Source organism: Lutra lutra, chromosome 9 (assembly GCF_902655055.1).
Source record: "Lutra lutra chromosome 9, mLutLut1.2, whole genome shotgun sequence".
NCBI lineage: Eukaryota > Metazoa > Chordata > Mammalia > Carnivora > Mustelidae > Lutra > Lutra lutra.
Genome location: NC_062286.1, coordinates 134,477,056 through 134,489,160, shown reverse-complemented (window position 1 = coordinate 134,489,160; position 12,105 = coordinate 134,477,056). Strand labels below are relative to the sequence as shown.

The window sequence follows — 12,105 nt, the reverse complement described above, 5'->3', positions numbered from 1 at the left end:
CTTCTCCCTCTCCCACTCTCCCTGCTTGTGTTCCCTCTCTTGCTGGGTCTCTGTCAAATAAATAAAATCTTAAAAAAAGAATAAAGAAAAACCCGAGTTTAATGGTAGCAGACCAGCTACCAGATCCTCTTAATTGTGCCGTAGTGATGAACGTAAAGGACCCTTCAGAACTACAAGTATGCTTGGTGGGTGTGAACGTGGCTCCCGTGTACTGACCAGAGTCTCGGTTGTTGATTACATGATGGGTAGATGCTAAATTCCAGTTAGAGGTAGTAGACATAAAAATGTAATTATTTCCCATATAAGGTCTTGGATCTCCTACATCTTATCCTCAAGCCCTAAATTAAGAATCCCCTGATCTTGGGTGGGGGGAGCACCTGAGTGGCTCAGTCTATTAAGTGTCTGCCTTTGGCTCGGGTCATAATCTCAGGGTTCTGGGATCAGGGTCTGGGTCCCTGGAGACTGCTTCTCCCTCTCCTTCTCCACTCCCCGTGGGCACACCGTGCGCTGCACCCCCACACACACCCCTGCCACCCCCCACCTTGCGCTCTCAAAGGCTTAAAAAGGGAAAAAAAAGCCTGATCTGGAATGTTACGAGTCAGCTGGGCAAGAGAACCATGGTGAACCACACACTGGCTCTTAAAAGGATTAGCCTGAGAGTGATTCCTCCATTTCAGTCCTGTTTATTGGGCAGAACAGGTCGCATGCCCAAGCCTGTGGTCACTGGGATTGGAGGCAGAGTTCTCCCGCAAAGGGGACAGTGAATACTCCAACTGTACATAGTATATATGGGGGGGGGGGGGTTAACCTCTGACCGAGCAACTTGAGTTGTTGATCAGTTTTCTGCTGGTTCACACTTCGTAACTGGGTATATTTCTAGAATGTTATCTACTTTATCAAGTCCTCGTTTATCAGGGCAAAGTTCTACTTAGGCCATAAAGGATTGGATCTGTGGTCCCCTTTCTCTCTTCCACTGTCTCTTGGAATGGTTCCCAACCAGGTAGTCTCGTCCCCCTGCCCCCCCTACCCCGCAGCCCTGGGGACATTTGTCAATAATCAGAAGACCTTTCTGACCCTTAAAACTAGGGATAGAGGTGCTACTGGTGTCCAGTGGGAAGCGGTGAGTGCTGCTGCTCAGGACAGCCTATGGCAAAGGATTACTTGGCCAAAGGGGCGGTGATGCTGAGCTCGAAGACCCTCGAGTTTTGGTATCTTGAGCAAACCTCCTTTCTTAACCATTATTTTGTTTATGTGGATTAACAGCTGTGTATCTTGATTTCTTCTAATTCATTGAATTGCATAGTTCACTTCCAACCTTTTGCTAAAAATGAAAAGTCTACAAACACCGTTCTGAAAACAGGGCTAGGCTATAGGTTTTGACACACACAGTTTTCCCTGCCCATCTCTAGAGAGTTTGTAATCTGATTTTGATTCTTAAAAGTTGTTTTAAAGGGGCGCCTGGGTGGTGCGGCGGGTTAAGCCTCTGCCTTCGGCTCAGGTCATGATCTCAGGGTCCTGGGATTGAGCCCTGCATGGAGCCTGCTTCCCCCTCTCTCTCTGCCTGCCTCTCTGCCTACTTAGGATCTCTCTGTGTCACATAAATCTTTTTTTAAAATTGTTTTAAAATATGCCCTGACTTTTGAAAAACCTTTTGGGAAACAACATCCGATTCATAAGTTTGAGTCACATCTATTTGGTTTTATCTTTTCAGTATGTATTTTTTTAGTGGCTCTCTATTTTGTCCAGTATTCGATACTCCTATCTTTTAGCATTTTCCTAAAATATTTATGTACCTTAGGAGCATTACGCTGATTTTTAAAATATGTTCAAGCTTTTAACAGGGAAACTAAATCTGTTCTTACTTATATATAGCTTGACTTTTACTTGTGTTCTGTTGTCTTTCTGTATGGTTCTCTTGTGGTTTGGAGGCAATAGATTCCATTTGATTATATCCCACATCTTATCCACTTCCTTTTTTCTGATGTGCACAGTTCAAGTGTAAAGCTCTGAGTCATCAGCTGGCGTTCTTTTCTCTTTCCACTGAATGCTAATTCAAGTATCGGACTCTATTTAAGTAATTTCTGTAGAACTTTGCAGACACTGCTCCCGTTGTCTGAGGAATTACATACTGATCTGAGCATTTCTTTCTGAAATTGTAAACGCTCATTCGTGGGCTCCTGAAATTGTATCTCCCTGTCTGCAGATAAGCCGTCTGAAGACTCGTTCGTGTTGAGAAATACCTGTTTTCTCTGTTCTGTCTTGGACTGTCTAGAGCTGGCTCTCGTGTCTTGTACTTTCCCTTTCGGGCAGCCTTCTGGGAGATTCTTGGGCTCCATCTTCAAAGTCCTTTTTGTGACATCCATTCCACTCATCAACTTGGGAGTCTTGAGAGTCCCAGGAGAATCAGAATTACTATGGAAATGAAAACCAGGGCACCTCGGTGGCTCCGTCGTTAAGCATCTGTCTTTGGCTCAAGTCATAATCCCAGGATCCTGGGATTGAGACCCACATCGGGCTCCCTGCTCAGCGGGAAGCCTGCTTCTCCCTCTGCCACTCCCCCGGCTTGTGTTCCCTCTGTCACTGTGTCTCTCTCTCTCTGTCAAATAAATAAATAAAATCTTTTTAAAAAGGGAAATGAAAAGTATTTGCTTTTAGATCTTCAACTTCTTGAGTTGGGTGTGTCTTCCTGGTTCTGGCTTTCCCCCAAGCATTTGGTTATTGGCTAGACTTTTTTATTTGTAAGTGATGAGTCTGGAATGGTTGTAGGGGAGGGACAGAACACTGGAGGAAATGCTCTGGCCATGGGGTTCTGTTCTCTGGAGTGTCTCCAGCTACTTGAGGGCTTTGCACTGTTTCTGTGGTGTAAGCACCCTCACTTTTTAACACCATTGCTGCTATGGTTTGGTACAACTGAGGGAGGAGGCAACCTGACCATTCGAGTGCAAACCATGAAAGCTGTTCCGAGGCCCCTGCATCAGACCCTGAGTACTTCTGTAACGACTCTCCATTTCCCCAAACAGGGTTTGGCCTATGATTTTTGGCCTTCAACCTGATCTTACCTGTTCCTTACGATTCTTTATAATTTGTGAGCCGTCCATGACTAGCACACCTTCTCATTTCCCAGCGCACTGAACTATGTACTCCAGTATCTTCCTATCTGGGCACTGGGACAGAAGGAAGAGGCAGACCCCTCGGCCCCAGCTACTCTCTTGGTCCGATCTCTTTGCAGTCACCTTAACAGAGAAACCCTTAAAACCTTGAATCTTCCTTATGTGTTTGAAGGAGACAAACCCCACAAGTGTGAGTTCTGTGACAAGTGCTTCAGCCGGAAAGACAACCTGACCATGCACATGCGTTGCCACACCAGCGTGAAGCCCCACAAGTGTCACCTGTGTGACTACGCCGCCGTAGACAGCAGCAGCCTCAAGAAGCACCTGCGAATCCACTCGGACGAGCGGCCCTACAAATGCCAGCTCTGCCCCTACGCCAGCCGCAACTCCAGCCAGCTCACCGTCCACCTGCGGTCCCACACAGGTAGGTCCCTGGCCCGGAGACCTGTGCCTTACTCCTTGTCCAGTTTCTTCACCTCCGTCTCGCTAAAATGCAAGCAACCGAGAGGACTTGGTGGTCAAACGTAAAGGAGTTGGCATTTCTGTGGTTTTTCACCCAGACGGCCAATGTTCCGTAAAACATGAAAGTCTGACAGCTCGTTTTTTTCCTAACTCGACAATATAGGCCACAACAGGGAAGCAAGGGATGTCTCTCAAAAGTCTGACGTCTAAACTAGGTGTTTCAGTCATTTCGTTTTAACTGATCACATGGCTGAATTCTGAAACGTAGCAGAATTAGTTGACTCAACCTGCAAATCACAGACTTCTAGTGTTAGAAATTAGACTTTGCCAAAAGCTTTCTCTCCCCTTGTAAGACCTCACTGAATAACAGTAGAATCAACCAGTTCATCGAGGCACAGAAAAGTGGGGATTGGGGACTCATAAGAAGGCTCAGAAAATGAGGTTGTTCAGTGAATTCATAGAAGGCAAGCAGATGGGATATGCTGACATCTGAAACTAAGTTTAAAAAAATAAAAATAAAAAATTCTTCCAGCAGACAAATGGCTCCCAACTCTATGGCTGCCTCACAGCCTCTTTAACCAATGTTTCACTACCCTGAGAGCTCTGGACTCGGAACTGGCATGTAGACTGCCAAGGCCACAGAGTTCAGAGGAGAAGCGAAAGCCTGTTGGCAACATGGCCCACACTGCCCAGTAGCAGGTAAAACCTGTGGCCGCCTCTACCTAGTCCTTAAACTGGTCTGTTCTTCCTAAATCTAAATGTCACCTATGGATTATGAATCACTGGCAGGAGACGAGTGGTCTAAGATGCCCCAAATCTAACAAATCCTGGAGTTAGCAGAATACCTTGGGTCATAGACAAGAATTCTTCAGTTCTAATTGGTATCTACCCACTAGCAGAAATGCTGCATCCAAGAAGAGTTCCGTGAAAAGGTAGTGAGAACGAAGTATGAATTAAAACTAGAGTTGCTGGCTGCAAAGGCAAAGAAATTTCCCAGAGACTAGAAGGGGAAAAAAACAAAACTGATTTGGATAACTAAGAAAGAATAAGAAACTGGAAGTTTGGTCACTGGCCAGGTCAGGGGGGGCGGTGGAGGAATAGAAGTGAGAAAATCAACGGAGAAAGAATTTCTTGATTCTAAGGAGCCATGAGAGTGAAAAGGATTCATGAGATGCCAAGCAGGACAGATGGAGTGGATGGGCAGAGTCAAACCTAGAAAACTTTTCCCATAGTATTAGCTTCTAGGGGGATAGTGGAATAGCGCCCTCAAAGCTGGGGAATGATTTTGGATGAAGAATTCTATACCCAACTAAACTGAGGTATACCAGTATCCTGAAGTGTATGAGTAGAAAGTAGACCAAAAAAGGAAAAAGAAAAAAAAAACAAACTTCCAGGTGTCATGCTAGTGGCAGTTACTGGAAGATAAACTCTTCTCCAGGGGGAAAACAAAATGTGGCCTCTCTGATGTATATTTGAATATTGCTAACAGAGGTTGCAGTAAAGGAAAGTATCCGGATGATTCCTATGTTGAAGGTTTAAAAGAAAATTCAGTAAATTAAAAACTCAAAATCCACAAGAAATCTCATCTACAGTGTTCCATAATTAAAAGACTGGGTGACTTTTGAGATGATGGCAAGATTCTTTTTCCCTGAATGCATAGTCCCATCAAGAATTAAGCTAACCCGTGACCCAAAATGAGCATGTAAGAAAAGAGAATTCATGTGACCTTGATGCTGACACCATTGTCAAATGGCCCAGGGATGACTGTGACCCTCTAAGGTGTGCAGAATTCTGGTGAAGTATTTGGTTCCAGTGAATGAACTATATACCCAGTCCTAAATTAGAGTTTGATTCTAACACTGAAAACAACTCGTTAAAAAAAGCATGGGAATTCACTGGCCAGAATGCAAATGCTCTTGAACTTACATGTCAAAATCCCGATAAGTAGGAAGAGGTAGTGTGGTGAAGACGAGGGAATCCTCAAGAAACTTCTCAGGCTGATGGACTAAAAGTTAGGAGGCTCTTACCCAACGTAGAAGGTTCATGGCAGAGGAGTATAATACACACCCAACAGTGGGGAGAGGCTGGAGGGAAGGGTGGACACGTAGGGTAAGAGACATGATCTTTGCTTATGTTCAGCTGATGACAGTCGTTAGAGTAGCAACCTCCAAAAGCAGTAAAAGTCCTTAACAGTGCTCCAAAGTACAGAGGAGGCTGTGGATTTTCAGGAATTGGTCCCCTGCTGCCATATTCCTGTATTTTGTGTATAAAATTCAGTCTTGTGTAACTATGAGACTTCAGGAATACAAGCCAATCAGTTGACGTAATAGAGCGTAAACACTGGAGTCGGCAATACGTCATGGTTTGATTTGCAACAGTTGTAACAAAACCGTACCTCCTCCACGTCCAGTTTGGGGGTATTAGATTAAATGAGAGCTAGATTCTAAAGTAAAGTGGCCTCATGAAGAGGCCAGGATGCCCTGGTGCCTGAGTTCAAATCCCTCCTATTTGACCTTGAAGCCTCCATTTTCCCATCTGCTCAGTGGGGGTCATAGGACCCACTCATAAGATTGATGTGAGCATAAAAGAAGTTAACGTACATGGTAAGTGGTGGTGTCAGGGAGTTACCCGTCGCTGGAGTCCAAAGACCCAACTCTCTCTGCACCTGGTGTTCTGTTGCATGTTTGGAGGGGGGAGGGGACTTCTTTTGCTTGTCTGCTCTAATGGAAACGCCCCTTCCGTTGTCAGGGGACACCCCCTTCCAGTGCTGGCTCTGTAGTGCCAAGTTCAAAATCAGCTCGGACTTGAAAAGGCACATGATCGTGCACTCGGGGGAGAAGCCTTTTAAGTGCGACTTCTGTGACGTCCGCTGCACCATGAAGGCGAACCTCAAGTCTCACGTCCGCATCAAGCACACGTTCAAGTGCCTGCACTGCTCCTTCCAGGGCCGGGACCGGGCCGACCTCCTGGAGCACAGCCGGCTGCACCAGGCCGACCACCCGGAGAAGTGCCCCGAGTGCAGCTACTCGTGCTCCAGCGCCGCGGCCCTGCGCGTGCACAGCCGCGTGCACTGCAAGGACCGCCCCTTCAAGTGCGATTTCTGCAGCTTCGACACCAAGCGGCCCAGCAGCCTGGCCAAGCACATTGACAAGGTGCACAGGGACGAGACCAAAACGGAGAACCAGGCCCCGCAAGGCAAGGAAGGGCCCCGAGGGAGCAGCTCCCAGCACGTGGCCAAAATAGTGACCCAGCGGGCCTTCCGCTGCGAGACCTGTGGTGCCTCCTTCGTCAGGGACGACTCTCTGAGATGCCATAAGAAGCAGCACAACGAGCAGAGCGAGAACAAGAACTCGGACTTGGTCACGTTCCCGCCCGAAAGCAGTGCCTCGGGGCAGCTGGGCACCCTGGTCTCTGCGGGGCAGCTGGACACGTCCCTGGAGCCCGGCCAGTGCCTCTAGTTCAGCCAAAGAGGCTGGCCGGACGCCGGACAGACGCTGCAGTGCAGCCCTCCAAGTGGAGGCCATTGAGCCAGACTCGTGTCCCCAGCTCTGGGGACAGAATGCTCCAACTTTATAAAGTTGGCCTCGAGGCCATGGGCTGCGGACGCCAAAGCAGCACGGCGGAGGCACCCCTCCCCGTTGCTGTCTCCCCTCCAAACGTCGGCTCCAGGGTTGACCCAGTGGTTCCGAGGTGGGGTGGGGAGGTCCGTCGCGCACTGCTCGGTCCCATAGGGGATAGTTTCGTGATGGAGGCAGATCCTAAAACTGACCCACCTGCGATGGAATTACGAAACTATTTAGACCACATGGGGGACTAAACTGATGTGTATAGTGGGGAAGGTTAGGACGGCCGCGGGGATATGCTCCGTGGAGGACCTGGGGGCCTCTGGGAAAGTTCTATTTCTTAACCTGGGTGGTGGTGACGAGTGTTTGCCTTACGCGTTCGTGTGGTTCCTTTTATCATTGTCTTCTAATAAAAAGGCAGACTGCGCTGTAGACGGAGGTAAGGGGAATGCTTCATTTTTCTTTGCTTCCTTCCATTAGGGTGGGTGTTCTTCATGCCCGCCCGAGTCGGGAACGCGTTCTAGACGCCCGCAGGATTCTCCCGGTCTGAGTGCTGCGGAGACGAGAAATGCAGTTTGACCTGAAGGTGGCGCCGAAGATCAAGCGAACAGTAGCTGAGCCCACACGTGTGCCTTGCGAAGCTGCATTTCCGTGCTTATATAGAAAAGACCTGGGGCACCCGTGGGCCCCGGGCTTGGTTCTGGGACATGTGATGCAGGAGACAGGCGGAGCTGAGGGTCTTTCATCCCAATCAGCATTTGGTGTTCGCCGAACCAACAAATGAAAATCCACACTTCTTATAGATGGACGTTTTACTTTGGCCAAAACTTAGGAGGTTCTGGAGTGCCAGTGGGTATGTAACTTACCCACGGTTGTTTCGTTGTTCGGCATCTTTTCTTCAAGTACAGTCTTTAATAGAAATTCTTACGTGCCCTCATCACATTGAACATCTATGATTTTAAAAGCGATTAAATAGATCCATTGTTTTTGGTAGACTAGGAGGAAAAGGACGGAAAAACTTATAGATTGTACACAAGGGAATACATAGTTCACTTATGGAAGGTGTGTAGCTTATTTCGTTATGAATTCTGTTGTTTGAACATACCTGATTGAAGGGTGGCAGCAGGTGAATGATTGATATACTGTCAGATCTCATTGTAAGGAGAAAGTGATGTCTGAGACCCATGATAGAATTAATCTTTGCTTTGGAACTGTTTCCTTTTTTTTTTCTTTTTTTTTTTAAGACTATTTATTTATTTGACAGAGATCACAAGTAGGCAGAGAGGCTGGCAGAGAGAGGAGGAAGCAGACTCCCTGCTGAGCAGGGAGCCCAATGTGGGGCTTGATCCCAGGACGCTGGGATCATGACCTGAGCCTAAGGCAGAGGCTTTTTAACCCACTGAGCCACTCAGGCGCCCCTGGAACTATTTTTAAGGTCCGGGAGAGTGTCTGGTGACTGAATGCCCATGCATTATACAGATTCTATTGTCACCTCTGTTTGTCATGAGTCTTATCTGTGTTTCTGTTCTAGTAGCAAGTGGGCTGTTGACCTTTCAAGTGGGAACCCACAGATTGAAATTATATAAACGTTCCTCGAACTTTTCCTATCACAGCTCTTCAGATAAACAAGAAAAGCCTTTTTAGAAGGTTTTTTTTTTTTTTCTCCCTTCCAACTGTATGGACTTCATGGGTGTCTGGTCCGCCCTGTGTATCACCCAGCAAATTTGGATTCCCCATAGAGCAAAGGTCTGCAAAGATTCCAGACCACATTGTAAATATTGGAGGCATTCTAGGGCCATAACGTCTTTCTTGTAAGAAACTCTGGCTTTAGCTCAAAAACAGCCATAGGCTATAAGAGAAACAATGAACATACCTGTTCCAATAAAACTTTATAAAACAATTGAGGAAGTGGAAGGGTAAACCCTTCTAGGATGAGACTCTAAATATACAGATAATGACAACTGTGGGGAACAGCTGGGATGGCTAAGGGGCTGCTGACCTGGTGCAGACCAGAAAGGCCAAGTTTCTTTGCCTCCATTTGCAAGGTCAGTGTGGGTCTGAAAGGGGAAACTGAGTATGTGTGCAGTTTTACTTCACCTGGACCAGATAGTAAATATTCTGGGCTTTGCTTGCCTTTGTCTCCGATGAAATGATTCAACTCTGTTCATCTCTACTGTTGTAGCACAATTACTTACCTCTACCACTGTAACTAAAGTAGCCGGGAATGATAGGTAAGCGAATGGGCATAGCCATGTGCTGATAAAACTTTACGAAAAAGGCCGTGATTTGAAAGGCCTAGTTTGCGGACCCCTGAGCTGGACTATTGGGTACAAGCAACAGGGTAAATGATCATGGGCTAAAAATGTGGGAAAAAGATACTGAGAATGCTAAATGTCCTGGTCCCTTCAAGGTGGGGGCTACTTCATGCAACAGATGAGTTCAAGGTTAGGCATTAAGGAAAACGGGGTCCTTCTGACCCTTTATTCATTATTCTCTGGCTATAAAATCCCAGGGAAGAGTCAGAAATCAAGATGACCTTATGTTCTTTTCTGCTTACAGTTTCTTGCTGCCTTTTAGGCACTACAGAGCATGAGTTTTTTTGCGTTTAGTTTCTTTCTGGAAGATGAACCTTTTTCTGTTGCCGTGGCAACATGAGTCCCTACTCTTAAGCCAGACATTATGCTAGGAACTTTACCTGTGTTCACTACTTCCTCCCAGCGCCATCCAGAGCTGGGACTAGGACAAGGGAGGGGAGGTCTTTGCCTAGGGCACCAAAAATTCCATAATCAAGAAATATTTTAATTGGCAAAGTATGGCCAACAAGTCAGTCACTTTGTTGTTGCGAAGTAGCATCAGAAGTTGGCCTGGGAACTGAGGCCGGCTGTTCAGGGGCAGAATTGGATCCTACCTTCACTTAAAATTGCATTAAAATACTGACCTTGATCAGTGAGGTTCGGGGAACCAATTTCTATTCGGCACCTGCGGGAACTATCTCACCCACCCCACCCTGATCCCTGCCTCTTGTCCAGAAGCAGAAACCGGACGTGTAAAGGGTAAAGAAACTTCTAGAACAGACTTGTGTTTCAGCCCCTGGCAGGGTAGCTGCTAGGCTGGGTCTCCGAGAAAAATTTCATTGAAGTGATAAATTGAGCAGGGTGGTGTGGACAGTCCCAAAGAAGCCCTTTGACAGAAGTTAATGGGGTTGAGGAGGAAGGAAGTGGGAAGCCCCAGCCTCTGGCAGTGCTCTGTGGCTGACATCCAACCAGAGACTGGGATTCTCCGTTTGCTCCTCTAAATGTGCCGCTACAGGCATTTGGTTTAATGATCAAATCAGCCGCTGTCAAGCAAAACCAAGGCTGGCTTACCTGTTTGCCTGTTTGTTTCATTTTGGGGGAGACAGATTGGAAAATAACCAAGAACTAGTACTGCGACCTTCTGATGTTGGGGAACCTGGCTTCTGTCTTCTCCCCCGCTCTAGATCTTCCGCACGTGGCCCAAGGTGGCACCGCCTTAAGCTCCAACCAGGTGGAAAAGGCCAAGGCCCTTCCCCTTAACACTGCCAGGAAGCTGTACGTAAACTTTCACTCGCCTCACCTGGTTACCTGGCTGGTCCTCCAGACTTGCTGTCGTGAAGGGGGCTGGGAGATGGTGCCTCTGGAGTAGCCTGTGCAAATTCAAACCTGGAAAGAGACCCTGGGTCACGAGTGTTCTCTGCCCTGAGCAGCAATGCAAGCCTCCTAAACACTGGAGAGGACTTTCCTGGGAAACACGTGGCTCAGATCCCGAACGCCCAGGGTGTTCTGCACACGAACTCTGTTATCAGGGCTTTGCTGGGGCTGTCTTTGCCTGCTTTTGATGGATGTTGGTCCATGGCATTTGTCCAAGGTTTTCTGTCCCTCTAGTCCGGTGGGCTCAACAGTGGCCACGGTCACCTGGGAAGCTCTTAGGTATATGGAATCTACCTTGGGGGACAAGAAGGGAATGGTATTTTCTGGAGTTCTGCAGGTGATTCTAACATGCAGACGGAGACAGCTGCTCCCGTTGAAGGAACGGAGCTGTCCTCGGGGACCGGCGTGCCACCTGCACTGTCACAAAGGGCCCTCCCCACTTAATTGCATGCTCTGCTCTTGCCTTCCTAAGATTCTTAATTTTTAAACAAAGAGTCCTGTGTTTTCATTCGGCATCAGACCGTGCAGATTATGTAGCTGGTCCTGCAAGGGAAGAAAAAGAATCTGCCTGAGAAGGACACCGGCCTGTGTGGCTGGTCCAGAAACTGTCGTAACCGTGGTTGGCCAGCAGGGCTCTGCGTCGGAGGATGGAGCCCAGGGAACCATGGTGTTCACAAATTCCTCTGCATGATTCCATTCAGACCTCCCGATGAATGGCGTTTGCATTTGTCCTAATAAGGGAACCGATCTTCAGAAAAAGTTAACAGAGCTAGTGCAGGTGCTCACACCCGTGTGTACCAGGCTGACGTCCCTGCATGGCATGGGCGGTCTCGTTCTCCACTCAAGTATTTGGGGTGGGGAGTCTTCCCCTGGCAGAGGTGGGGGGATCAGAGGTAGAACCATTTGAGTTCCAAGTGTTAAGGCAGAAAAAGGATAAGCTCTTTCTGCAAGAGTGGTAAGGTCTATGGTGAGATTGGGGAAAAAAAAAAAAAACCCTCAGTTATGGTTATCGGATGATTACAGGAATGTCCCTAGGCTGTCCAACCGCATGCTGGGGCAAGTATTGCAGGAATGACTGACATGACCTTCCAAGGCAGGCAGGTTACATAATTGTAGTGTCTAAAGAGCGTTAGGATTTGAACCCATGTCTGAGGCCTGCAGGTGGAAGTCCTTCTAATACCCAGTATTGCCTTGTTGGGAGACCTGCCTAAAGGCCTGTGTTCATTTTTTTTGAGGCCTAGATGTCTTTCAGTCCAATGAAATCATGACTTCCTTGTGAGTGATGTTTAAAGATTTTATTTG

At 47.5% G+C, this 12,105-nt stretch overlaps 1 protein-coding gene across 2 annotated transcripts in view; it reads left to right on the top strand.

Annotated features, from left to right (window-relative positions):
- ZFP64 (ZFP64 zinc finger protein) overlaps nt 1-7,569 on the top strand; it is an 88,336-nt gene extending 80,767 nt beyond the window's left edge. For both annotated transcript variants that reach the window (XM_047745331.1, XM_047745332.1), the window contains 2 exons: nt 3,283-3,534; nt 6,321-7,569. In XM_047745331.1, the coding sequence (XP_047601287.1) occupies nt 3,283-3,534; nt 6,321-7,030 (962 nt within the window). In that variant the 3' untranslated portion in view covers nt 7,031-7,569. The remainder of the gene's footprint in view (nt 1-3,282; nt 3,535-6,320) is intronic.
- Nucleotides 7,570-12,105: the final 4,536 nt, after the last annotated feature.